Source organism: Hippichthys cyanospilos, chromosome 19, assembly GCF_059441005.1.
Source record: "Hippichthys cyanospilos isolate Australia breed blue-spotted pipefish chromosome 19, RoL_Hcya_1.0, whole genome shotgun sequence".
Classification (NCBI taxonomy): domain Eukaryota; kingdom Metazoa; phylum Chordata; class Actinopteri; order Syngnathiformes; family Syngnathidae; genus Hippichthys; species Hippichthys cyanospilos.
The window spans coordinates 14364029-14391750 of NC_142387.1; the positions used below are offsets into that span (position 1 = coordinate 14364029).

Sequence of the window (27722 nt, forward strand, 5' to 3'; positions counted from 1 at the left end):
TTTCCTTCCCTTTTTTTTTTTTTTGGTCCTGCTAAATGACTTGGAATACCACCTCAACCTTTTTCTTCGTAAGGATCCTTTCGGTTTTGTGGCGAAAAGCGAGCGCTAACGCCCCCACAGTGATGCCAAGCCGCTCGGCGCTAAAAATAATCTCAAAGGTGCGCGCTCAGGCCGAGGTCTTTGAAGTGGAAAAGTGGGACATGTCGGGATGAGGTCCGCCTCGGGGAATCCCGCGCGTTTGCTGTCCGTGACCGGCCCGTATTCCGGCGCCCGGCTCACTTTTACCTTTTGGACCCCCACCCCGTCCTCCCTTCGGCCCGTCCGAGATGCGATGGGCAGGGACAGGAAATAAACATGGGCGGCGCCACCAGCAGGTTCCTTGCGAGGTACAGCGAGCCGGAAAGCTAAAATGCCGCGAGGTGCGCTAAAACGCCCGAGCTCCTGTCAAGAGGAAGCGTCGGTCTCGTTGCGAAGCACCAAGCGGTCGTGACGGCGGGTCAGGCGGTCCGGCCCGATCTGACAGAAGCGGGCCGCTCCGATCTGACGTCTCCGTTCGGTGTTACGCGCCGCGTCTACCTCCATCGCTTTCACACGTCGTCCGCGCTTGTTAATTTTCTCGGCTAGCTGTCATCGCTGGTTTTTTGCTGGACTGAACTCAGGACCTGACTCCGAACTTTTTGCCGGCACCTATTTGCATTCCTGCTGAAGATTTTCCTACCGCGCAGATGATTGGAAACGATTTGGCGAATAACCGTCCCTTCCCGCGCAGACAACACGGGCGGAATCGTCACCAAACGGGGCGGCTTCCGGCGCCGCTCGCAGGAGATCTACCACCTGCCCGTGGTGATAGAGGACAACGGCTACCCGTCCAAGAGCGGCACGGGCACGCTGACCATCCGGGTGTGCGGCTGCGACGCCGATGGCTCCATGCTGACCTGCGGCGCCGAGGCCCTCTTCCTGCCCGTGGGCCTCAGCACCGGCGCGCTCGTCGCCATCCTCCTCTGCGTCGTCATCCTGCTTGGTCAGTAGGCCTTCAGGACGTTTACACACACACACACACACACAAATATATATATATATATATATATATATATATATATATATATATATATATATATATATATATATTAGGTATGAAAGTTACCTTAAGTACCTTTTAGGTGCCAAAAGTACTAAATTAGGTGATAACCCTAACCCACTAAAGAAATATTTGAGTATATGTACTAAAATGACTAAAGTACTCAATTATCTGAGTGCAAAAGTAATCAAATACTCTAGGTACTTCAAGTAAAGTAGGTATAAAAGTACTGAAGCAGATGATTACTTTAGGTAATTAAGTAATAAAAGAATCCACTTAATTGGCCATTTAAGTACTAATGTAAGTGATTACTTTAGGTACTAAAATACTCAAGTAATGTATTGCTGTTACTGTTTTAATAAGAGCTGTGCGGTTTCATTTTGTCAGATCTAAGAATCTTCAGTCACAAATCTTCCATGTGTGGTCCTGCTTTTTTTTTCAGCTAGTTGCCATAGCAACCGCATGGCAACACCCACAAAAAGGTCCCATTGGACGGAATCCGCATCAATTTTCCTCATTACGATTCCCTCCGTGTTGTTTCTCGAGTTTTTATCCCGGACGGTTTTGAAGCGCGCCGCCTTGATTAGAGGACAGAAATATGCACGCGCTCGATTATGAGACGTTCACGATCGGCGGGTGGAGGAAGCGCACGGTGCCGGGTTCAACGACCCGGAACCAAAGTTCCCTGTTTGCATTCCGGCAAAGTCATGGCGGCAGGTAACGCCTTTTTCCCGAGCTGTTTAATATCCAAAGCTTTTTTGCATAGCAGGGAGGCTTCCATAATGGCCAACTTTTACGGCCTTTGTTTTGTGAAGCGTGAACGTTGGATGGCCGTTGCGCCCGAGACGTTTAGCATTCAAGGGCACCGCCACTTCAGGCTGCCCGTTATTTACTCCACTCCACCAGCTCCCCCCTTCCCAAATTTGTTTTCTTTTATTTCTAACTCATTCAATGCCAAAGACGTCTTTGCAGAGTCCACAAATTTAATCCTAGATCCTCCTTTTGATTTCTTTTTCATATATTAGGGTGAAAGAGGGACTCAAAATATTGTTTCGTATAAATAAATACATAGACTCTTGAAAGATACGTAAAACTACATCTTGGCTCAGGGTCACTTTGACCCGCGGTGGATTTAGTGACCTAAACAAGTTTGAAATGTGTAGAATCTAATTCCAATGTTTTGTTTTAACCACTGACTTATGATCATATTTCAACCACAGCAATAATGTCTCTGGGTCAATATGACCCGGAGGTGTGAACATTTATCCAAAAATCATTATAGCTAAAAATCACCAAAGCTAAGTTACTGTTTCAGTGTAATTGTGAAAACACAAAATTTGAACAACTACATGAACTCCTCTCCCTCGCATGTGTTTCCAAACGTCATCAATACTGCTGTCACGTGACGAGAACATGTCCACAGTGGATTGAACTATGATCTAGATTAAGTAGATTATCTGACATAAAACTCAAGACAGGTTAACTCTGAAATACTGTGACGGCTTGTTGTTGTATTCTGCAAAAAGGCCACTAGGGTGTCCTCACGCACTACCGCAAGAAATAGAGAGAGAGAGAGAGAGTGAGGGAAGGACGTGAGGTAGGAAGACCTACTTTGAGCTTTATTCTCTTCACTCATTTTTTATTTATCTGTCTTTCCGTGTTCGGCTTTGCAACTGCAATGTTATCATGTCTGGGTTTTATTTTTGGCACATAAGTTTAACAATAAATTAGTTGCACTAGATTGAAAGACGACACAATATGCACAATTACGCAACCTCCTGTTTAACCTCCAAATGAATTCCGGCTGGTAGCCCACAGTGCACCGGTATTTATTTATGGGGGTTTTCAAGCGCTTGGGGCAGCCAGGGAAGTACAATTCCTCGTGAGCGACGTAGATGTACGGGACAAATGCACGTTCAAGCCAGTGAAAGTCAAAGCCAATGTCACATTTGTACAGGAAGGTTTGTATTGTTATTATTAATAATAAGAAGAATAATTTCAGTTTGAAACTCCTTTTGACTTCTTGCACGGTAGTGGCACTGTGAGGCTGCCTCACAACCTAATGTGCTACCATGCGAAGTCTAAAATTGGGATTTCACAAAAATTGTGAGTACATTTTTCATAAAGTGCTGTTTAGAAGTCCTAAAAATACGGAGCCCTGCGGTTAAATCCACTTGCTTTTGTTCATCTCGGGCGGCAATCATTTTGTCCACTGAAAATGACATCACAGTTGCTGGAGTAACCACCAATCACAGCTCCCCTGTTTTCTGAGTCTGGTCATGTTCTCCGCTTTCCTGAGCCATGCGGGAAGTAGAAGTCTAAAGTTTTAAAATTGAACCTGAATTATGTTTTTATATTGAGATGATATCACTAATGTCAAATCAGTAAAGGTTATAAATATAAAGGACGTGATGTCATAAACATTATGCCCCGTCGAAGGCAGGGGGCATAATCTCCATGTCGGTCTTTCCCCCCCAGTCATCGTGGTCCTCTACGTGGGCTTGAAGCGGCAGAAGAAGAAAGAGACGCTGATGTCGTCCAAGGAAGACATCCGCGACAACGTGATCCACTACGACGACGAAGGGGGCGGCGAGGAGGACACGCACGCCTTCGACATGGGAACGCTCCGCAACCCCAAAGTGGTCAAGGACAACCTGTTCCGCCGGGACGTCAAACCGGAGGTCAAACGGGCTCCCAGGGCGCCCGCCTCGAAGGACAGCGCCGACATTCGGGCCTTCATCAACCAGCGGCTGAAGGACCACGACGGCGACAACTCTGCGCCGCCGTACGACTCGCTGGCCACGTACGCCTACGAGGGCGGCGGCTCGGTGGCCGAGTCGCTCAGCTCCATCGAATCTCTGGCCCCCGACGCCGAGGAGGACTACGATTACCTCAGCGATTGGGGGCCCCGCTTTAAGACGCTGGCGGGAATTTTCGGGGAGCAGGCGGAAGCTCGCTCGGACTCCACGAACGCCGAGCACTGAGGCCGCGCGCCCGCTGCACTAGCAAACGTTACCTGGTTTTGGCACCGCGGACGTTTGAGGGCGTTATTGGGTGTCGGGTGTCAGATGGGAGATTAAAAAAAAGTCTCAGGAAGAGTCTCGGATTCCAGGAGTCCGCGTAAAAGTCATGCGGTGTCAGTAAAAAGGGTGTTGTCACGGTTACGGCAATGTGGAAATGGCGTCACGCAAGATGGTGAAGTCCAAGTCACAGTAGTGTGAGTAGTCAAGAACAAGACCTTATCGGGACACAAGAGACGAGAGACCGAAACCAGAGTAAGACTTTTGCAGGTCGAGACCAAGACGAAACTAAGACTTTAGAATCTCGAGACAGAGACAAGACGAAGACTTTGGAGGTGGAGACCGAAACAAGACCAAGACTTTTGAGAGTCGAGCCAAGACAAGACCACTATTTTTGAACGTAGGGCCAAAACAAGACTTCGGCTTTTGGAGGTTGAGACCGTGATGAGACCAAGAATGTTGGAAGTCAAGATTTTTGGAGGTCAAGACAAAACCAAGACTTTTGAGGTCGAGACACAACCAAGGCTTTGAAAGGTTGAGCCTGAAGCAAGACCAAAACCTAGGGGGAGGAGACCAAAAAAACGACCTGGACTTTTGGAGGGCAAGACCATGACAAGACCAAGGTTTTTTTCAGTAGAGACCAAGACCAGGACAAGACTTTGGGAGGTCGAGACTGAGGCCAGGCAAAGGGTTTTGGAGTTGGGGACCCAGAAAGAACTAAGTCTTTTGGAAGTCAAAACCAAGACGAGACCAAGATTTTTGGAAGTCGAGACTGAGATCAGACTTTTGGTGGTCGAGATTAAGACAAGACCAGGACTCCATACATCGAATAATGTTGTTTTGGAGGAAAATAATACCGAACAAATTTCAATCCTAAGCAAATTTGTTGTTTTAATGGACGTGGATGACACGGGCTATGTTCTGTGGTCTGACGAGACCCAGAAAAAAATCAGCTCGGATTGTTTCAAGGGGTGTCATTCCACAAAAAAATGGCAAGCTTTTCCCTGACATTTGATGACTTTGATCTGACATCTGATGGGTGGCGCTGCAATTCAATCAACTTCACATCGACTTTTTCATATCCTGTCTGACACCCGAAGATGTCCTAAAATTCCTGCTGTACACCATTCCATTTTTTCTCCCCCAGTTCCGTCTTTTATATTGTTTTCAGAGGAACAAGATTAGGGCCATGTTAGCGGGATTCTTTGTTTTATCTCAGATTTCATACTTAATTCTCAAAATGTTCACTTAAAGGCAGAATCATTTTGACTGTAAAGTGAGAATTTTGAGAAATAAATTTAGATTTTCTAATCCTCACTTTCAAGCCACAGTAAGTCAGAATTCTTACTTAATACAATGTAAAGCAAGTTTCTAATTTCGTTTGAATTCTGATCTGAATTCTATAATAAAAGTGAGATATTTTCCAACCTTTCTTTTTCTTCCCTTACCCCCAATATTCTCAGTCAAAATTTTGACTTTATTCTGAAATTTCTCATTTTGGAGTCAGAATTCTCAGCCAGAAATCTGACTTTAAAATGAGAATTCTAATTCCTCAAAATTCTCAGTTTGAAGTCAGAATTCTGACTTTAAATAATCATAATTTTGACTTTATTCTCAGAAATCAGCAAAGAAGTCTCAGAGGCCGGACTAATGATTTTGCATTGTGAATTCTCACCTTAAAGCGACGATTCTGAGAAAAATGTTGGAATTTCAATGAATTCTGACTTTTTTTCTCAGAAATCAGCAAGCTGCCACAGAGGTCCGACTTCGGACTTTGAAGTGAGAATTCTCACTGTAAAGCGACGATTCGAAGAATCGTGTCAGAATTTGTAGTGAAAACTTGCAGAATAGTCAGAATTCTGACTTTATTCGATGAATTCTGATTTTTTTTTTTCCTCGGAAATAAAGTGACCATTCCGAGAATAATGTTCCAAAACCTGAGACAAAAGTGAGAACTCCGCTAACGTTTTTTTTTATCCACCGGCTCAAATCCTCTTCCGTATTTTGGTGATCAATCGTAAACAAGAAAAACGGCGACGTGATTCAGTTTGAATGTTGTTGACGCGTATCTGCGGAGACGATGTCATTTCCGTGAACATCCTTCAAAAGTGCCTCAATAGAAAATTTCACGCCACACGTCCGATGTTTTTTCGAGCAAAACGAGCGAGCGCGTCGCTTCTGTGGCCCCCGTCAGGCCAAAGATATTTTCAATGTTATTTATCCTTCTATTTATTTATCTCCTGATTTATCTGCGTGTGTATTTATCTATTTATCTCTCATTCACACATTTTTTTTTTTGTAACTTTTATTTTTTGAGAGACACTTTTTTTGTAACAAAGGCCCGCATAAACAAAATGGATGTTGCGTTCGGGTGGTGTGAATAGACTAGGAAAAGAGAGACTTTAGGGCTAAATACTGCAGTTCTGTCATGTTACCAACACGGTTTTTTCTTAAATAAAAACACACTTGAGCAAACTTTGGCGTCAGCTAAAAGTTTCTTGAGACACTTGACTGGCAAGCTTTTTCAACAAGCGATTAACCCCCTTCGCACCCCCTCGTACCGCCGTTGTCATCCATCAGATAAACACAATGGAACGTTCTGCAGGTAATCCCCTCAGCCATATCTCACTTGAGAATATAATCCTCCGGTAAGTCCTTTCGACCCCCTGCCCCGCCCCCTTTCACACTGACGAATCGGCAATTAGCCGGCCGAGGTTGCAGCTTATAAAAAAAAAACGTCTGCGCTGTTGTGGCGTGCGCTAGCAACATCATGGAAACTGGCGGGAAGCCAGGAAGTCGCTCGTCAAAGCTCGCCTTTTGTCCAAGCCGCGAGTTGTTTTGAGCATTCCGGCATCCTGTGGCATGATGGGATTCTTTTTTACCTTTTAGCCAAGAATACTTGGCTAAAAGTATTAGCCTACTACTTTATTTGAAACGACTGTATTTTTGAAACGTACTTTGACGTAAAATGCTAAAAACAGCAATTTTCCCATAATGCCATGGGCTGTTTGCATAGAGCCACATATCTCACAGCATTATGGGAAAAAAAACAATATTTTAGCATTTAGCCTACAAGTATTTAGTATTTCTGTCCTGCATTTTTCCCTATCATCCGTATGATCATTTGGCATTTTTTTTCCAATTGTGCCATGGGATTTGTCCTTTCCAACATTCTGCGGCATTTTGGGAAAAATGTTGTTAGCATTTAGCACGGTTTTAAGTATTAGCTTAGTACTGTATTTGCAATTACTTTTGAAAAATTCTTCCATGCTAAACGCTAAAAACTGCATTTTCTTTCCAAAATCCCCTTTGTATGATCATTTTGGCATTTTTTTTTCCTATTTTGCCATAGAAAACATTGTTTTTAGCATTTCGCCGAGCAAGTATTAAGTATTTGTCTAGTACTCTATTTGCAAGTATTTTTGAAAAACACTGAAACACTAAATGCTAATTTTTTTTTCCATAATGCCATGGGGTGTGCAAATATCATGGCATTATGGAGAAAATTGCAACCTTTTTTTACGCAAGTATTTGGTAAAGCTTTAGTATAGTTATATATATATATATATATATATATATATATATATATATATATACATATTGGTGTGTCTGAGTGAATTTAGGCAGCAGCTTCCCCCACAGTCAACGACCAGCCAAGGGGAGCTAAAGACTGGCAAGCAAGTGATGGCATCGCCGCTGCTTACACTGGAGCGGCTTCAAGCGTCCGCCGGGCGCCACGGTCCAGTCGCATTGTTCGCCGCCGCCTAATCCCCGGGAAGTCTATCAAATCAAAAACGTCCTGGCTCCCGCGACTCGCTCGCAACAATTAGCGGCAGTCGTCCCCGGGACGGGATGAAGGCGTTGTCGTCAAAAAATGCGCATGAATGCCAACAAAAGTATTGACAGCGTTCAATTTGTGCGCGGCCGACGGCTTGTCAGACATCGTCGCGTCGCGCTCGTCATGCGGGATTGACACCGGTCCTCGTCTTTTTATTTTTTTTTCCATTTCTTTTTTTTATGTTCTCTGAATACGTTAAAGCCATCCGCCTATGCATTTTCTCGAGCCGCTTGTCGTCGCAAGTGTCGCAGGCTTGCTGGTGCCTATCTCAGCTGATTTTGGACACCCCTAAACTGGTTGCCGTTCAGGCACCCATTCACACCGAAGGACAATTTAGCATGTCCAATACACGTGCATGTTTGGCGTCTAGGAGGAAGCCGGAGTGAACTCACGCAGGCTCGGGGAGAACGTGCAAACTTCCGACCCTGAAATGAAAATTCTCATTTTATTCTCAGAAATTTGACTTCAAAGTGAGAATTCCGAGTTTAATTTTCAAAATTCTGATTGCCATTAGGTTCTTCGGGGTTCCTGAGAATGAATCTCAAAATCCTCACTCTCAGTTCAAAGTCAGAATGGTCACGAAGAATGAAGTCCAAATTTTGTCGAAAGTGAAAATCCTTCTTCTCTTCCCACTGGTTTGAAATTTTGAAGAACTGTGACTGTCGACTTTGCAAAAGGGTACTTCTGGTCTGTTGCGGAGAAAAACGCTTGCGCACTTCATCTTCTGACTGAACAATAAAATTTAATACCTGTACACAAGACTGTATTTTTTTCTTCCTATTATCAAATGCCATTTATGGCAAAACCGGCAAAGGATTAGCGTCATAGCGTTAGCCATTATGCGCCCATGCGAAACCATGACCTAGCGTCAACTGTGTTTCCTTGGAAATAACTTAAGACGGGATTGAAAACATATGAAGGAAAGGCATCTACTAATTTGACTTTATAGCGCATTAGCTTTCCCGAAATGAAGCCTCTGAGAAACTTTGCTTTTCGTCGATACTACTTCAAAGAAAGCCGACCAATGTTGCGACATAACCAAATTAGCATCACAACACAAATTCAATCCGGTTTCTTTGTTAGCATGTTAGCTAAGTAGTCAAAAAGGAATGTATTGTGTGTCATTCACACAAACTTGATGGGCTCATCCACTCTGCTGCTTGCTGGATTTAGTGAATAACACACACAGACACACACACACACAACACACTCACTGTGGGAGAACGGGCCCAAGGGAGCGTTGCTTCTATTTTTAAATCCAATAAGAAAGCGGCTGAGCTGCCTCGCAGGAACAGAACGTGCATGCGATTACGGCGAATAAGACGGATAATATTGGTCGGGGTCGCCTTCCGCTCGCAGTCTTCCTTTCCTAACGCTTCTTCCAACCCAATTACATTCGTATTTACGCCTCACAGTGGGTGGGGGAAAGCTAGCGCCGAAGGTGTTAGCGCGTTTCGCCGGCCACGCGTTCGGTGTCCCCCGTTCCGATACGCGTTTTCTCCAGAATCCAATCTTTTTCAAAACGAGAAATGTTTTAAAGCAAGCATTGTGCCATTGGTTACTTTCATAAAGGTTTAGTATTTTGCGTGGAAAAAAAATCGGAATATGATGATTCACTTGCGCCATAACATGCTAAAGATTAAAAAATTAAATTAAAATGCATATTTTTAATTGCAGATGTTTGTTTTTTTTAATATCCTGAAATGGGCCCTTATAAACAAAACAATTGAAATCATGCGAATCACGGTTTTGGCCACTAGGGGCGCTGACCTACACACCTGCTCAGGTTGTGCACCCTGCCGATTGTCAAATTAAGATCACATGCGTAGGCTCCGCCCACCAGCTGAGAGAAAACAGCAACATGACACGGGTAAGTGATCGAGGCTATTAACTTTCTTTTTTCGACTTTTGTGGCGTTTAAACGTGAATATATTTTTGGTGAGCTGTATAAAGGTGTTAGCTTTATCGGCTAGTAGAGCCAAAGCAATGAGCCAACTGTTCGCCGTGTGCGTGCGTTTAATGACGCGTTGTACACCAGGCGACAGATTCGGCACAATTGGAATGAAGCACTCCCCCGCACCGAACGCGGCTGTGCGTGCTGCCGACGAGCGCACAAGCGTGAAACAAGCGATTGCCGTAAATAAACGATCTCGTTTACTTCCAGAGGAAGTTTTGGATGGCATTCAGAGAGTGGTGAGCCGTAAGAACCAGCAAGTCTTCTGTGCTCACCTAAACATACAGAAAAGCATATTTATTCAAAGATATTTTTCAAATAAATCATTCTTCCTGCTCTGTATGTCCGCTTTCTGCTGTGCTGACAATTAAAATAATGTCATATAATATAATATAATATACTCTCAAGTCATGATGTCATATTTATGTTATTGGGAGGCATACTAATAATAATAATAATAATAAAATACAAAAAAACCTAAATGCTATGGAAATGAAGTGTTGCTTGATTAGTCTATATTAACTCATTCAATCCCAAAGACATGCTTTTTCAGGGTCCATATGGATATAGAATATATATTTTTTTGCAATTTTGGCAAAAGGATTGTGTAAAAATAGCTGGCACCAATCAACTGATTAGTTTTTACTTAAAGTAATCGAATACTTCAGTGCTTGGCACATAAAGTAGTTACTACTTGAGTACTTCCATACACAGTTAATTACTTTAGTACTTGATTGCCCAAAGTAATCGATTGCTTGCTACCCTAGCGAAATACGAGGTAAAAAACAAAACAAAAACAAAACAAAAACTACCTGGGATTGAACGCACGCTTAAAAAAAACAAACGTCGTTTGTTTGTACATCAACAAAATAGATGAAAAATCATGGATGGATTTGGAGTCGAAAAGTCAAAGCGTCAGAAACATGACTGGTTCCAAATATTCAATTTGAAAATTCTATAATCCATATTTTCATTACCTTGGGGTCATCCTTGAGAAACAAGCAGCTAGTATTCATAATAAAGCGCGGAATGTATGAAAATGAACGTTTTCTACAGATTCCAGCCACATGTCACAGTCTTTTTTTATTCACCATGAAAGACTGAATCACATATTTTTTTCCTGTTCAATGAATGTCCTAAATTATCAGAATGTTCCAATTTATTGCACATTACTGCCAGTCAGCGTATTATTCTGCGTTTTTTCATCTTAAAGTCCTTTTTGGATGGTTGGAATGCATGTTTTAGCGCTTGTGAACAACTCTTATAAATGTATCATTTTGATTTTAAAATGAGCATTTAATGACTATTGCATGTTAGGTCATTCAAAATTATGCATTGAATTTATATGAATGTATTTGAGTTTATGATATGCAATAATAGAATTAATATAGTTTGAATTTTACCTAATGTCGGATAATCAGTTTTAAAGCCATCTGCACACAAGTTTGGCAATTATAGAACGTGTAATATATATTATGTATGTCTGCAACTAATATTTCTAAGACTAATACATCAATTATTTTACAATTGTCGTGATAGATATTGGTTAATCAATGAGTTGGATTAAAAAAAAATGTTTTATTTACCCTCCCAAATTAAAAGAAATTTGCAATTTTGTCTTTGACGATAATAATCAGTCTGCATATATGTATATATTGGTAAAGATGTTATGTAAAATAAAATTCTAATTCATAGTGTTTTTAGCATGGACTGTGTTGGCAGGTTGATAATGTTGAATTAGGTGTCGTAGTTTTCTTAAAATGTTGACAGTCCGCTAGCGCTCCCGGTTAGCATCTTTAGCACGTTCCAATTCGGGCTCTCGTCGAGCAAATGAAAAAAGTTGCCGTACGGCGCGCGGCCGTTTACGGCCTCAGATACGACCGATAGAGGATTAGACCTAGCGGAGGGCTGGCTAAATTCGCAGGTTTGCGCCTAATAACGACTTTGCCAAAAGCAGAAATAGAAAATGAGCAAAGTCATTACGCTGTCACTTTTGTTCACTGATGAGGAGCGCTCTCCCCCAACTCAACAAGCGCCCGCGGGGGCTCCGCGCAAAGACGGAATGCGGCCGCCCTTAAATTGGCCACTTTATTCGGCGCTAAGCTAAGCTGCCGACGTTTCCGCACTCGCACTTTTCTCATTACGACGCCGGAAAATGGACCCGGCTCAGCCTCATCGCTTTCAGCCAGGAAGTTCTGTGTGCCGCTCGCTCATCCAGAGAGTAAACTAACGCCTTCTTTGCGCCCTTTGACTTTGGTGTTGGGCTCCGCCGGGGATCTTCGCGAACAATTTTTCCGGCAAAGAATGTTGGCTTCACAATGGCAACTCCGTTATTCCGCTGAAGGGTCCTCAAAACGGCAGCCAAATAATGACAAAAATGCATCGGGCGCCTCGGAGACTTGCCTCTGAGTAGTACGTGTTTACACCTGCGATGCACGTTGTTAGTCGGATTCGGTTCCGACAGGAAATCTCATTAGCTTCTCCGGCAGATGACAGCTAACTGAGGCTAGTGGCTGTCAAGCGCTCCCGCAAGTTTTGGGCTGATGTTAATTGTAACTTGAGGGGGACGAAGGAAAAACAAAAAACAAGTCGGTCCCCGACAGCTTCCGGGAAGCTCGGGCGTCCGCTACCGGGACCGAACCCTCGGAAGAGGAACTCGGCGGTTCCGCCAAGGGCCGCCCATGTCGATCAAATCACGAGCTGGATGGCGCCTCTTCAAGCGGACGACGTTTTCTCCCCGACGCGGTATCCTTCCCGAGGGCTCGGCTCGCTCGCCTGCGAGTGGAATTAACAAGCTGACGCGCGTCGTTATGCATGCCAGCTGACAATCATCTCGCACCTCCGAGAGCCAATCAATCGCGCGCGATTCCTTCCTATCAGAAAACTCATCAGCGTTGTTTATTCTTAAGCGTTCCTCAGGGTCCGGCGAGGATAATTAGCCATCAGCGCGCCGTCCCTTTTCAAGCGGTCGGACCATCTGGAGTGCCTCAAAATTGCCTGAAGTGCCTTGTCCTTCTCGTGCCAGTCAATCAAAAGAATAAGAAGAAGTATGAGGTCTTGTCCGCAATTACGCTAAAACACTCAAAGCCGTTCACTAAAGATGATGCCGACCTATGCGGTGAACCGCCGCCTACTAGAAGTTTTTTTTGTGATGTCGCCAGATTTTTTTTTTGCCCTTCCACTAATGCATGGTAGCCGGTCGTCTTGGCAACATGATGGAAGTTTTCGATGGCGGTGTGACAGGCAGACGAGAAAAGAGGGGCGGTAAACTTCTTAAGATGATTCACAGTAAGGTTTGAATCGCTACCGGCTACGTGAAAGTTAACTGATGTTTAGCTGCTAACCGCTCGTTGCTCAACTTGTCTGAAGACGCAATGACTGTGACATTTACATTTTTTGTATCGCTGCGTGATTATCTCGCGATTATTTTGGTAGCTATCGTAATCACGATTATTAATCACGATATATAATAATAATAAACAAATAAAAAGTCAGTAATCAGTCAAACAAATGGCACCACAATACCTCATCGTGTTGACGTCTAGAAAGAAATTCCAGTCGGATTCAACACATGTGCTTATAACGTTAAAATGCCGAAGCTGGAAAGTTGAAACCCACGATGCATTGTGGCTCGAGGTAAAATGTTGTTTGCTGTGAATAGTCAATCGTTTTTTAGGTGCTACACCAAATGAAAGTAGAAAAAGGAATAGGAAAAGAAGGAATAGGTCATGTGATATATGTTGCACCGGCTAGCTTGCTAGCTTAGCATGCGTCATCTACCAATACATAGATGTAGCTACGACTTTGAGCACCAAAATGATTATACCTTTGACCACAATGCAACACGGAGTACTAGCTAAGGCAAGATATATTATTTAGACGGCGGTAAAATTTTCCTCAAAACTTTATTTGCAAGAGTTTACTGCGATTCGAAATATTGGAACCTCTCCATTGTCGGCAAACCAGCCGGCTTGGATTCGCCCCGTCGCAGGTACCAAACCGGCGCGAGAACAAACAGGCGGCCCGCGCACAAGTCGAAATGGCAGATTAGCCCGGCAAGGTGACCCCATCGGACGTGGCTGTCGCAGGCAGATAGGAAGATCAGTGAGGTGGGCCGCGACTGCCAGACTTCACACGTTTTTCCGCACTCATTCGCGAATGCCTCGGTGGCCCTGCGCAGATGCTGATTGGAGGGCGATTCATACCAGATTTAAAAAAAGAAATCACCGCAGGAGATTCCAAAATGCTGCACTTTACTTATTGCACGGGATCGACCGCCTGTAAAAATGAAATCGTGGATAAAAGTGCGAAGAGATGAAGCCGTATGGAAATATTACCGTGTCTGCACAGAAATCTTCATTTTTTTATCCTACTGTATGAGAAAGAGAGAGTGACGTTAATAATGATTATTGGAATTGCAAAGGCCATCAATTTATTTGTAAAAATTAAATAAAAAAACATAACTGTGCTTTGGGCTATGTTCTGGCATGATTCGTTTTGAGTTATGATTTGTGTTAACTTTTTTAAACTTCATTTTAACATAATTTTCCGTTTGGAGTCGTTTGTGAAGAACGTGTGATGAGACTGCACCTCTCCTACAGCTGTAAGAACAAAGCAGGCGGCGTGACCCGACCTAAGGGCGGGACAGCCTGAGGTCTGTCTTTGTGTTCCTGGGAAAGATCACAGCATGGACTCGCACCTACATCCCCCACGATCACAAACTGATTGCCTGCATTGTTGCCATATGTCTCCCCCAATCCTTAAGGGCAACAATGGCTTTGTAACTAGGGCCAACCCAAATGAATAAATGAGGAGCGGACATTAGGAGATCTGAGAAGCTGCAGGTCTCTGTCCACCCTCCTCGCGAGTAAAAAGCTACTTGTCTTTCTTCTGGTGCGTTGTTACTAAATGTTCTAGTTTGCCTGAACCTGACAGTTATATAACCATAAACCGGTAAAATGTGCATTTTCTTCTGTCGTAGTCTTCCTTTTTTTTTTCTTTTTTGGATAAGCCCCAAAAACAATAACCACTCCAAGCGGCGTGACACGTCGCAGTGATGATAATTAAAAATTGATCTTCTAATCCCAACGTTTATCAGGGTTTATCAACAAACTGTGATTAAAATCTCATCCCTAACTCGAAGTGTCATTTCTTTTTCTCGTCACAGGATTTTAACATAAAGGTCAGCTCGTGGCAGGATGACTTATCTTCTTCGCTGACACAAAAGTGTTTGATGAATATGTCAACAACATGCTCTGACCTTCAAGGTATCAACACACACACACACACACACACACTTTGGATGCTACTTTTCACTCATTTTTAACCCCCTCCGGTTTTAAAGTAACTTGGACAAGAAATATAGCCGCCGTGCTGAAACTTGGTTATTGTTCCCGCTTTGCCGCATCGTATGTTCCGCACCGGCGACGTTCTCAGCGAGCTCACGTTCATCCTAACGCCGTCGCGCGTCACCGCCGTCAACTTTCAGTGCTCGTCATCTTCCCGCCTTTGTTCTGACATCTCGGCGAGATGGTCTCTGGTATTTGGCGTCCCTCAAGGAGTCTTGCGGAATCGCGTCGGCGCGTTCAAAGTCGCTCGGTTGGCTGATGCCCCACTTAAGTGACAAGACGAGTGAAGGAGCTGGCGTTTGGTTCCCAAACAACGAGCCGCTGCGGAGATAGTCTCGGTGCTGAAAGTCGAGGCTGAGATGCGTTCGTGTTCGCAAATCGGAATGGGAACGTTCGCCGCGAACCACCGGGCAGCGATCCTAAAATCGCTCTGTTGACTTGCTTTGAGTCAAATAATAGAAATACATTTAATTAGAATAGGACCACTTGGTGATATTTGTTCCAGTATATAAAGAAACAGTGTGCCGAAAAGCTGGCGTCGATTTATTTGTTTATTTATTTCGATTAAATTTGAATCTTCATAGATTCGTAAACTTCCATTTTGAAAGACACCAAACAAACATTTTCATATGCAGTATTATTCTGTCTTTCACGCTTCAAAACGGTGAAGAGTGAATACCTCCTTGAAACCAAAAAGCAAAAAATAAATAAATGAGCTGTTTTAGCTCAAGTGAAGATTTTTCACACGTTCTCTCTAACTAAAACGCTAACGTCGCTTCCTCGGCCACGTTGTAGCACCAAGGGGCCTTTACGACGGTGTGGAAATCATCTCACGGCGGGGAAATGACGCCCGTGGCCTCCCGTTAAAGAAACGTCAATATTCCATCGGCTTTGTTTTCCCATGGAGTCATTGCCGGGGACTCGGGCCACAAAGCCAGGTTGACCTCTGCTCGGCGTTCGTTATATCTTCATGAAAGATGAGCGTGGTAAATGCCACTTCAGCTTTTAAAGTATGTATAAACGATAAAAAATAAATAAATAAAAATGCCGGCTCGCATGAGTGGCCGCACGCGGGATAGCAACTAAAGCGGTTTTGGACCCGAGCGTCTCCTTCCTTCTCGGCGGAGCATGTTAATGTCCTCGCCCGAAGCCTCTCGTCCTCGTGCGGACTTTGATCTTAAAGGAGACACGGGTGCCTTTATTGACCGCGGAATTTTTTTGAAACGGCATCGCTTTAATGATGATGTCAAGTTGCAGTTTGCTTTCAATGCATTTGCCGGCTTTTGAAATGGAGATATCTGAGTATGGGCCAATAGAATGGGACCAATTGGGGATTTTTGTACGAAGTCTTTGTACGAAGAGATACTATGGGCCAAAAACCGAGTTCGAAATCTTTTTTTTTTCTTTTCTACAGTATTTTTAACTGCTCCGGGAACCTCCATTTTGAGAACTGTAAAAAATAAACAAAAAAAACTATTGCAGCATATAATTCAGTTTTATACTGTATCATGGTTTAAAACAGTGAATTTCATAGAAAATGTCGTGAAAAATGAACCGAGAATTTTCATCTGTCTTTGACACTCCCACTTTCCCGGAAAAATTCACATTTTTATCAAGTGGTCCTTTTATACACACGCACACACGCACGCACACACACACACACACACACACATATAAATATATATATATATATATATATATATGTATATATTTACACATATTTATGTGTATGCATATGCACACACATAAATATGTATATTATGTACAGTACATGTGTTTATTTGGAGATCTTTATCACGTCAGAGCCTAGCTGACCGTGTGGCCGTGTTGCTTTCAAGCACCTTCAATAACGTAGGAACCCTCAGCGTCAAAGAAGGCGATCATGTTTCATCGCCACGTTCATTTTTCATGAGCCTTCGTTTACGTGGGTGAATAATTCAGCTTTGATGAAGGCCTGCCACATTGGTCACGTTCCTCCATGCGTCAACGCCGCTCTAGCCAAGTGCACTCGGCACGCCGTCGGCCTAATTATTCATCTTTTATTTCTTCAAAAGCAAATATATGATGTCTGTCAATGTTACATTCATCTAAAGAGAGAGGAGTGGTTCTTTTTCCCCGATGCCCTCGAAATTCACATTAATCTCTGCAAGTGTTCTCTTTAGAGCCTTCTTTTTTTTTTTTTCAAATTATTTTTTCGGACTTATTGATGTCTTATTTCTTTGCTTGTCACCCTACACTTACCCTCGGAGGAGCTGTGAAGAATATTACGTTACGTAAAAATTCTACTTGTGAGCTGACTGAGATCATGTGTGAGTGTGTGTGTGTGTGTGTGTGTATATATATATACTGTATATATATATATATATATATATATATATATACAGTATATATATATATGTGTGCATGTGTGTGTGTATATGTCATATATATATGTGTATGTATATTTGTATATGTATATATGTATGTATATTTGTATATGTATATTTGTTTATATATATATTCATATATATATATATACATACAGTATGTGTGTAGATGTGTAAATGTATATTTGTATTTATACATATATATGTATGTATATATGTGTGTGTGTGTGTTTTAGTGGCAGACACTGCGCAACATTTTTTTAGCAACAAACGATAATGACGCTGCAAAAAACTGACAAAAAATCAAAAGGAATTTAGCGATTTCATTTGTCACCAGGATGTAATTCAGTGTCACAGCTTGACGCAGCTGAAAAGCGCACAATGAAAAGGTGAAGCGGGGAAATAAGTGACTTTTAATTATTTACACGGGCGCCGGCGATTGAACGGCGGTCCAGCCGGCGTCTTCCGGATGATGCATGTGCGGGCGAGTAGCGAGAAAACGCAGTCAGTCACCAGACGTGCTAGAAAACGTCCACTTGACAAAGTGTCTGCTGACTGTTAAAAGCTTCTGTTCTCCTACATTTCAGGCTAAGAGCGCTTTCTATTTGCCCTCTTACAGATTTGTAGCGTAACGCTAGTTGGACGCTCGCTAGTTCGTCGTGGCCCTTGTCTTGCTCGCTTATTGCGTATTTGGGCTTCGTTAATTACCGTGAATGACTACATTTTGTAAGTAGAGTTCATAGCCACACTACTTCCTTATGTCGTGTTCTTGAGCTCCGTCTAGGTCTGGAGACCACTTTTTAAGTCTCGTCTCGGATTCAGAGGCAGATTTACGCTGTAGTTTCTGTCTCGGACAGAGTGAATTTGAGATTTTTGATCAAGAACTCTCCAGACTATGATCTGTTAGATGTTGTTTGTCGCAGTTTCTCTCTGGACCTTCAAAAGTGGCCTGGAACATCCAAAGGACTTGAGCTTGTCTCGGCGTGGGCCACCAAATGTCTTGGTTTTGTCTCGGCCTCTAAAAGTCTTGGTTTTGTCTCAACCTCAATCAGTCTTGGTCTTGTTTCAGGCTCCAAAGGTCTTGGTCATGTCTCATTCTCTACCTCCAACAGTCTTGGTCTTGTCTTATTCTCGACCTCTAAAAGTCTTGGTCTTGTCTCAACCTCAATCAATCTTTGTCTGTTTCAGGCTCCAAAGGTCTTGGTCATGTCTCATTCTCTACCTCCAACAGCCTTGGTCTTGTCTTATTCTCGCCCTCTAAAAGTCTTGGTCTTGTCTCAACCTCAATCAGTCTTGGTCTTGTTTCAGGCTCCAAAGGTCTTGGTCATGTCTCATTCTGTACCTCCGACAGTCTTGGTCTTGTCTTATTCTCGACCTCTAATAGTCTTGGTCTTGTCTCAGTCTCGACCTCTAACAGCCTTGATCTTGTCTGTCTCCAAGAGTCTTTGTTTTGCCACGGTCTCAACTTCCACAGTTCTCGGTCTTTCCTCAGTCTCGACATTCATGAATCTGGGTCTTGTCTCGTTCTCTACCTCCAACAGTCTTGGTCCTTTCTATTTCTCGAACTCCAACGGTTTTGGCCTTGTCTTAATTCTCGACCTCTAAAAATCTTTTCCCAGTCTTGTCTCCTAAACTCTTGATGTTGTCTTGTGCTAGACATCTAAAAACCTTGGTCCCCCCTCTGGATCGACCTTCTAAAGTCTTGGTGCTGTCTCAATTCTCTCCAGTCTTTGATAAAATCTTGGTCTTGCTTGTTGTGGTTTTGACTTTACCCTTATATCTTTAAGCAGCTTTAGCTCAAAGTTTCTTAGTCGGATCTTGGCCCTTGTCCTTAATTCCCCAGCATCCTTTTTAGTTGAATCCATTCGATTATTTTTGGTTTTACATCATTGCACCTAAGTCCCACAGCAAGACCCTTAGTCGCTTCCTTAAATACAGTATCTTGAGCTCATAGCGACACATTAGCTCCCAAATAGCTTCTTGGCCAATTTGTCTCGCAAACAGTCGATTAGCTCGTAGCGTGCCGATTAGCTCCCAAACAAATTTGAAACTTGGGCGAGGACCGGAAGATTGTAGGCCAAGTTGGCCGGCGAAAACTTGAAGAGCGAGTTAAAAGACAGCTAATACGTAACATTTAACGATCGTCTTCAAAAGGAAGGCAGGCCATAATTGCATCCGATGATTAAAGATCACATTAAAGTTTTTGCTAAATGGAGCTTCACAGAGCAGCGGGCTCTCTCAGCCGTATGGAAATAACTCGAGTGTGGACTTCAATCTATGAATATTATGAATATTAGCATGTGTAGATTATCAAGTTGCTTTTAATGAACTCTGTGGAAAGTTGACTTTGAAGCAGCTGAATCAGCAGTTAAACGTCCAACGAGAAAATGGCCGCCCAGTGTTTGCTTTGTTTTATAACGTTACGTCTTCAACTCAGATCACATGATGGGAATCTGCTCCCGAACGAACTTTTTCGGTAGGCAAGATTAGCAAAAATAAACCCGTTAATTTTTATATTAACGGGTAATAGTGTTTATTAATTAACGCTAGTAGTCGGTCCTCCTCCGTTTCCATCGCCGACACGAGAGGTTTTATCCCACGTGCTGTTGTATCCTAATTTACACCGTGCCCGTTTCACGGCATCGCAGCTACGCAACGCGGCAGGGGCCAAGCGCTACACGATGGCTTATTGTTAACATCAAATTCCGATTCAGTCGCAACCTCTAATCATGTCATAACAACACTCGCTCTCCAGCTAGGAGGCCACGCTTTGACCAATCCATAAGTGACGCTCGCAGTCATATTAAAAGGTCCGTTATTGACCATAGATGCCACGAGAAGGCGGCAAAGCACTATTTTTTTTAATTAGACAAAAAAAAAAAGTAACCGACTTCCTAAAAATGCCTCCAGGTGGCACTAATACGAAATTTCTACGAGAGACATAGCTTTGGTCTGAGCACAGATGCATTCATGACTTTCTGATGCATAATCGTATTACTACTTTCCTATGCACAATTGTATTACCGTTTTACTTTTTTGTAATTAACTAAAATGCTGATTATTCGTAGTCAAGGAGGCTGATAACTGATTGTTTGGAAACTCCAACTTTTTTAAGCTTCGATTTAATCAACAACTTTTCAGATTTGCATAATCTTAGATCATTTGCATATTGTTAGATCTTTTTTTTTTTTTAAATGGTAAACAAAATGGTCAGGGATCTCCCAGGGTCATCAGCATGACTTAAAAACTTAAAAAGCAAAATGAAAATTGGTAAAAAGCTCCCTATTGTTTTCTACTAAGTCAAGTTTGTCAAAATTAAAAAAAAAATTGACAGAATTTCTTGCAATGATAAGTAAAAAAAAAAAAAAGAGCTCTCTAACGTTCGAGGTTTTAATTTGATACTAAATGCTAAATATCTGATAATCGGCGCATCTGCTAGCGTAATGCTAGCATATAATGCAAAACACTGGCTGAAATAAACTAGCATTGCCGCTACATTATTGATAAGTCTCAAACTAGACCCAGATACTCACTTCTTCTTTTATTTTATTTCCATTTCAGCTCAGTGCTGCCCAGCCTTGTTGTGGCACAATGCGGTACTACGCTGAAAACGGGTAACTCCAAATTCAGACTTCCATATACTGCACAAACAAAAGACGATCGCTTAAAAGGCCGCCGAAGAGTCTACGGAAATTTCTGTGAGTCGCACGGTCGACTTTCGCTGCTATTGAGTGAGAAAAGTGCGCCGGCGGCCTCAGGCTGAACTTTTACCTGAATGTGACATAGCGCGGGATGTTTCTTATTTCCACATTCTGTCTTCTTGTTGTGCTAGTGTCGCAGGCTGGGACTTTCCCGCCGTTTGTTTCGGCATCCTCTTCCTCTCAGGTGGTCGCAAACGCTTCAAGTTTGTCCCGCAATGAGCTCATTTATTTATTTTCGCTTTTCTCTCCAAAGAATCGGCTGACCTAAATCGCCCGTGATTCTGCGACGATTAAAGTGGGGTGTTTTTTTTTTCCTTTCTTTTTGTCTAATCAAGCCTGCGATGCTCTTAAAATTGCGACGCCCTCGTTTTTTGAGGGGGAGAAACTTTTGTATTGTTTTCTATATCGTAGCAATAAAATAAAAAGAGGGCAGCCAGAGAGATTTGGATATGAGCTCAGACGCAGACAGCATGAATAAACTAATAAAAGATTGCCGGTCTAGTGAAGTTACAAGTGATTGATACGCCGCATACATATTTATGAGGAAAAGCCTAAATCATTTTTCGCTAATGTCAACTGAATATGCGCCATAAATGCTGGAAAATGTCCAGAGTTGCGTTTATGGTTGTTGATTTGATTTAAAAGGAAAGATGTAATGATGAGGGTGTCATGTTTTGGTTTTAAATCCATTTTGGAGTTGTTGTTTTTTTGTTTGTTTTTTTACTTTTAGGCTGAATGCTGAAGACACTTTTTTTCCTTAATTTCATAAAAATGCGGACCTCGTAATAGAACCATGATAAAAGACTAATGAACATTTGTTTTATTTAACTTATATAATTTTTGAATGCTTTGGTATATTGTAAATGCTAAAAAAACAAACATTATTTTTTACTTTCAGTCAACACCCCATGACATTAAGGGGGAAACATGTTCTTTTTTTTTTTTTTTTACATTTTGGCATATGAATATGGTTTTTTGTATTGTTCAAATTATTACTCCATGGGAAAAATTATGGGAAATTATGGGAAAAATGCTATTTTAGGATTTAGCATATGAGTGTCCAAAAAAAAAAAAAAAAATGTACTTGCTCAAGCCAATAATCCACTGCATTATGAATTGAAATGCTAATTTTACAATTTAGGATACGAGTATGTTGAATTCACATCAAAAAACGTTCACGAACGTCATTTTCGACCAAAAAAAAAAAAAATGCCCTTGAGACACTATGTCAAATATGCTCAGGCGGCTGAAAGATGCAGATCTTCCTATGATGTGGAAACGAGCGCTTCCCTTTACGTATCCCCAGGAACGAGACATGACGGCCGTATGTGGGACAAATTCTGCCGGCGGAGTCCTTGGACGCCGCACGCGAGGTCACGGCGTTCCCAGGTGAGCAAATCAGCGGCAGGAAGCATTTGGACGTCGCGGCCGACGGGACCGACTGGGAGAGAATTAAGAGACGGAAAAAAAGGTTGGGGGTGACCTCCGGCGTCCTCGCAAAGCCGCAATTTACTTTTTGTAATCCCCCACAGAGTAGCAGGGGGGTTATTCGCGCCATTCCCCCGGGGGGGGAATGTCTGGGAAATGTCAGATGGCTGCCAAGATTCGCGCGGCGAAAATATCGGCGCTCCGTCGGACGAATGAAGCTCCCTGACTCACTTCCACGCAGTTCCGCCGTGCCGAGATGCCGCAAGATTCATTCGTTCGTTCACTTCGACATAGTTCCTCGGCGGCAGGGTGCCACAAGTTGGCGGCAAAGGACTACTTTTGATTCAAAAACAAATGCCTGATTTACTTAGACAAAGCTCCTCAACTCACTTCAACATTCGCTGGAAAAATATTTGTGTCAAAAATAATCGAATTATGGGTTGGAAAAAAAAAAACTTTTGGGTCGCTTTGACCCAAATTGATGCGGTGTTTCATGCTAAACAATCCAATTTTTTAAGGGGGGTTGTCATGGACAAATAACCCAATTTTTGGGGTCGATTTTGCGAAAAAACAAACCAAAAAGATTTTTTTTTTTTTTTTTTTACCACAACTGGCTTTAAATTCTTTATAATTTTGATTATAATTATAAAATTTATAATACCAAGATGCCACATAATATTGGCACCAAAAAAAAAAAAAAAAAACTTTTTTGGGTCACTTTGACCCAAATTGCTGTGGTGTTTCATGCTAAACAATCCAATTTTTTAGGGGGGGGTTGTCATGGACAAATAACCCAATTTTTGGGGTCGATTTTGCGAAAAAACAAACCAAAAATTTTTATTTTTTTTTTACCACAACTGGCTTTAAATTCTTTATAATTTTGATTATATTTATAATATTTATAATACCAAGATGCCACATAATATTGGCACAAAAAAAAACTTCCTTGGTACAGAGATGCTATATATATATATATATATATATATATATATATATATATATTTAGACTTTAGTCTCTCATATCCACTGTTAAGTTTATTATCTTCATTTGTATGATGCAATCAAGGTTTTGCATCGTCCTCAGGACAAAACAAGCACGAACATCCGAGTATAAACGAACATATGAACTGCGGGGGTTTCGCAGTCGACGCATAAAATAGCTGTAAAATCTCCACCGTCGCGCCGCTGAATCATTACCACCATCATATTTTTGTTCCCTTAAGAGGACTCGTTGAAGGCGTAACGCGTTCGGTAATCAGATTGGGCGAGGCGCTCCTCGGCGTACGGACTGACGTGAAGAATGTCTGGTAATTGCCTTTCGATCTGCGGCCGCCGCTACTCTCGTTTAGCGGCTAATGAAAATATCCCGCGGCGCAGCCTTTCGCTAACCCCCGCGGCGGCCGTGTCCCGCCACGCGCTTTATTACCAAAGGGATGACGAAGCAACATATTCCAAAGTTGAAGCCGAAAGGAGAACGTCTGCGGTCACGAGAGAAAAAGAATCAGCTTTAAGGGGAAGAATGTCACGATGTGAGCAACTTGACATAGATGGAAGATGCTTTTTTTTTTTCTTTGCTTTTTTTTTTTTTTAGTTCTTTCGGCTCCCAGACAAAAAAGGCCACAAGGTGTTTTTCCTCTCCACGAGGAGGAGAAGACAAAATGTGCTCAGTGAAATTCATTGTGATCCTTGTCCATCAGAGCAGACTTCAATTTGTCCTGCAGACAGCACCCCCCCCCCCCCCCCCCCCTTTACCCCCCTCCATTTCTACTCGCCATCAAACAGGTCCGATGTCAGTGTGTAATGGAAATGGATGAGAGCAGGGTGTTACGTGTGATCAGGTGATATCTCAGAACTCGTTAGCGATTTGGGATCGTTCTAATTTTTTTAGATGTGAAATTTTGCTGGGAACCTTTCCTCCGGTCCATGTTTCTGTTGGCGCCCATTCAGTAGTGGATAAGCCATATTTATTTGCAGGGGTGATAAAAACCGAGATGGGACACGCCCCTAGAATTACATGCTTTCGGTGGCGCTAAGCTAGGAGGGGCAAAGCTAATTCTCTGTGTGGCGGAACGGCTAGAAACTTTAACGTCAATTTATTGCCTTTCATAGGAATGGCGCCCCTCCTTACATGGCCGTCATGGAGCTGCTGGAGCACGCTGGCATATCTTGGCTTCCTGTCTGGGTGGAACCATTTTGAAATGTATGCTCAATCAGAGTCAAACCAAGGCACCATTGGCAGCAGGTAAGAAATGTTTGGCTCTTTTTCCGCAATTCATGCGAAATGAATTTTGCTTGTGTATTTGTGATGTGTTTTTGGGTTTTTGTAAAATTCTGGTTCGAGTTGAAGTTTCGAAACTACGGCCCCGGGGGACATTTGCAACCCACCAACGTGCTTTATTAATTTTGACTGTGTTTAATGACTTTAAGTAAGAAATAAATATTTTGTTTGACATGTTGTCTTTGGAGGTTGTACAGAGTGAAGTGAAAAATAAAGGGAGCTTTTTATTCACCTATTTACAATACAAACAAGAAATACAGCAAAAGAACTTCCTCGCTAACCCCGCACAAAAAAGTAGGACGTGACGGACCCCGGTCACATGATTACGTGCATTCCCACTGACATGAATCATAGTGGCGGCCGCTACAAGAGTGTCTGCGAGCCAAAACATGCTGGCACCCATAAGAAGCTAATTGACCACCTGATGGACTATTTTGCTCGGCAGCGCTTCCAAAGTGTGTGCAGTGCGCACCTCCAGTGTCTGTGTGATGTGTAGTAGGTGTGCGTTGCCCTCAGCTGTTTGCATATTATGACTCATGAAACATCCTGGCAGGTAATTGGAGGAGAGCCACGCTCAATACATTTCTCATAATGATTCATGTCGTGGGCCTGCCAGCGCCGCGCCGGCTAAACACGACAAATGACTCGCACCTCGCCACAAAATAAAAGGAATAAAGATTCAAAATAGTCCATTTCTGTTTGAGTTTACCATAAATGTCTTACAGAAGCTTCAATCGACCTGGGGGGGAGGTCCTAGTCCGAACTGGATTCAGGGTAGATCAAAAGCCCGATTCAATTCGTCCGATCAATGGTTATTTCGAATGATTATTCTGTACAAAGCGGATCGTAGTTGACCTGTTTTTATATTCTACAGCAATCGCGATAGATTGTGTCTTTTGTCCTAAGTCTGCTAACTTGAAAGTTTAAACCAGACCTGGAGTGGTCATCTGGACATCCTGGCCATTTCTCAGTGGGCTGCGTTGACATATACAATCTGTTTGGTTCCTCCATTTCTGCCTGTGTATGAACTTTCTCCAGACTCTAAAAATAACAATGGGAATGCCATACACATCAAGTATGACTAGGCATGACATTTAATAAAAATATAGACCCTCCTGGAGCCCAATCTAGTCATTTGTGTCCACTTTTGTCTCCGGTTTGTCTCAGCAAATGAATTGCAGCCAACACATGAGCTATTTTTGGAAAGGCCAAAATGTCCTCTATGGAGCACACCGGGACTTGGAAGAGTGGCTTGAATATCTAAAAAATATAAACCAATAACAAATGTCAACTACAGCGGACACAAATGAATAGGCTGGCTCTCAGGAGGATTGGTGTTCCGCAAGGTTCAATTTTAGGGCCCCTGTGGAGCACAGTATCACGTAGTAAGGTAGCCCAAATGAGTCAAAAGATATAGGCCAATTCCGAATGTCCTGTAGACTGGACGCCAATTCATAGGCCGTATCCAAGTTGGAGAAAAACGGGACTGAAAGACTAACTTTAATGTATGAACACAATATAGACTAAAAACAATTACAGTGGACACAAATGAATAGGGCTCCTCTCAGGAGGATTGGGTGTTCCACAAGGTTCAATTTAAGGGCCCCTGTGGAGCACATTAGCACGTAGTAGGGTAGCCCAAATGAGTCAAAAGATACAGAACAATTCCGAATGTCCTACTGTGGACACACTTTCATTGACTACATCTCAGGAGGCTATCTGAAACTTCCTCTCGTGCCCGCTGACCTTGATGAATACCCCGTGGCTATTTCTGCATTTGTCCCACCAGATGATGCATGGCTACCATGTTGGCTGCCTGATAAAGCGAGCGCATTATCATTATTATTTTTCTTTTTTTGGGAGGGTATTATTTTTACTCCGGGGTCTGCTGCTGCAGACTATCAATGATTGCACGTGATAAAAAGAATTTAAAAAGGAGGTGTTGTAAGTGCAGGCTGTATCGGAGGTAATAAAGGCCATTCATCCTGGTGTCGCTGAAACAACTTGTGCTAAACTGCCAATGAAGCCGGCGCGCCTGCTCTTATTAAAATGATCAATAAAGTCCCTTGATTGAGGATGGATCTGTAAAAGAACGTAGGGGCAAATCAAAGGACACCTCTAAAAAAAATATGATTTATGCACCCCTTTTTACAGTATGGATTGGGAGTGCTATCATTTGTCAAAAAAGTAATAATTGGAAATAAAAGGAACGATAAAAAGGTTCATAGCCGAGTGAATTTGACCAACCTCATTTTTTTAAAAGATACTCATCTTTTTCAGCCCGAATATTATTGTTTTGTCTGTATTTAATGTAATCACTAAATTATTTGGCATGTACGTTAACGAGCTAACTACTAAGCTAACATGTAGCGTTAAAGAGCCATTTCAGCAGTAAAACGTTAACGCCTTTAAAAACATTTCTTTTTCACTTGCTGCTGACTGAAAATGATCGATAATACTCATACTCAATGACCAATCACAGCTCAGCTTGCGAATGTCCCACATGACCATACCCAGAGAAACAAGTAACTACCAATAGTGACTGGTGATTCCCTGAGCCCTGGCCACCTGCCATGTCATTTTCAAGCGCCCGTCCAGCATCGTACCATTTGTGTCAAATCTCGATTTTACCTTTTAGCTATCTTTCACATCATCGATTTGAATTCATTTGATTCATTGCCCGACATGACGAGCAAATGCGGTCAAAATGA

The 27722-nt window shown here is 42.6% G+C and overlaps 1 protein-coding gene and 1 long non-coding RNA gene across 2 annotated transcripts in view; both read left to right on the forward strand.

The window, feature by feature from the left end:
• Positions 1–6573, forward strand: part of LOC148408044 (cadherin-12-like) — a 95163-nt gene extending 88590 nt beyond the window's left edge. The window contains exons 11-12 of the mRNA XM_088402033.1: positions 770–1021; positions 3557–6573. Of these exons, the coding sequence (XP_088258159.1) occupies positions 770–1021; positions 3557–4062 (758 nt within the window). The 3' untranslated portion in view covers positions 4063–6573. The remainder of the gene's footprint in view (positions 1–769; positions 1022–3556) is intronic.
• Positions 6574–15056: 8483 nt separating this feature from the next.
• Positions 15057–24973, forward strand: LOC148408045 (uncharacterized). Its single transcript, XR_015868695.1, has 3 exons — positions 15057–15157; positions 22612–22694; positions 24843–24973. It is a non-coding gene; the product is annotated as an uncharacterized LOC148408045 (long non-coding RNA).
• Positions 24974–27722: the final 2749 nt, after the last annotated feature.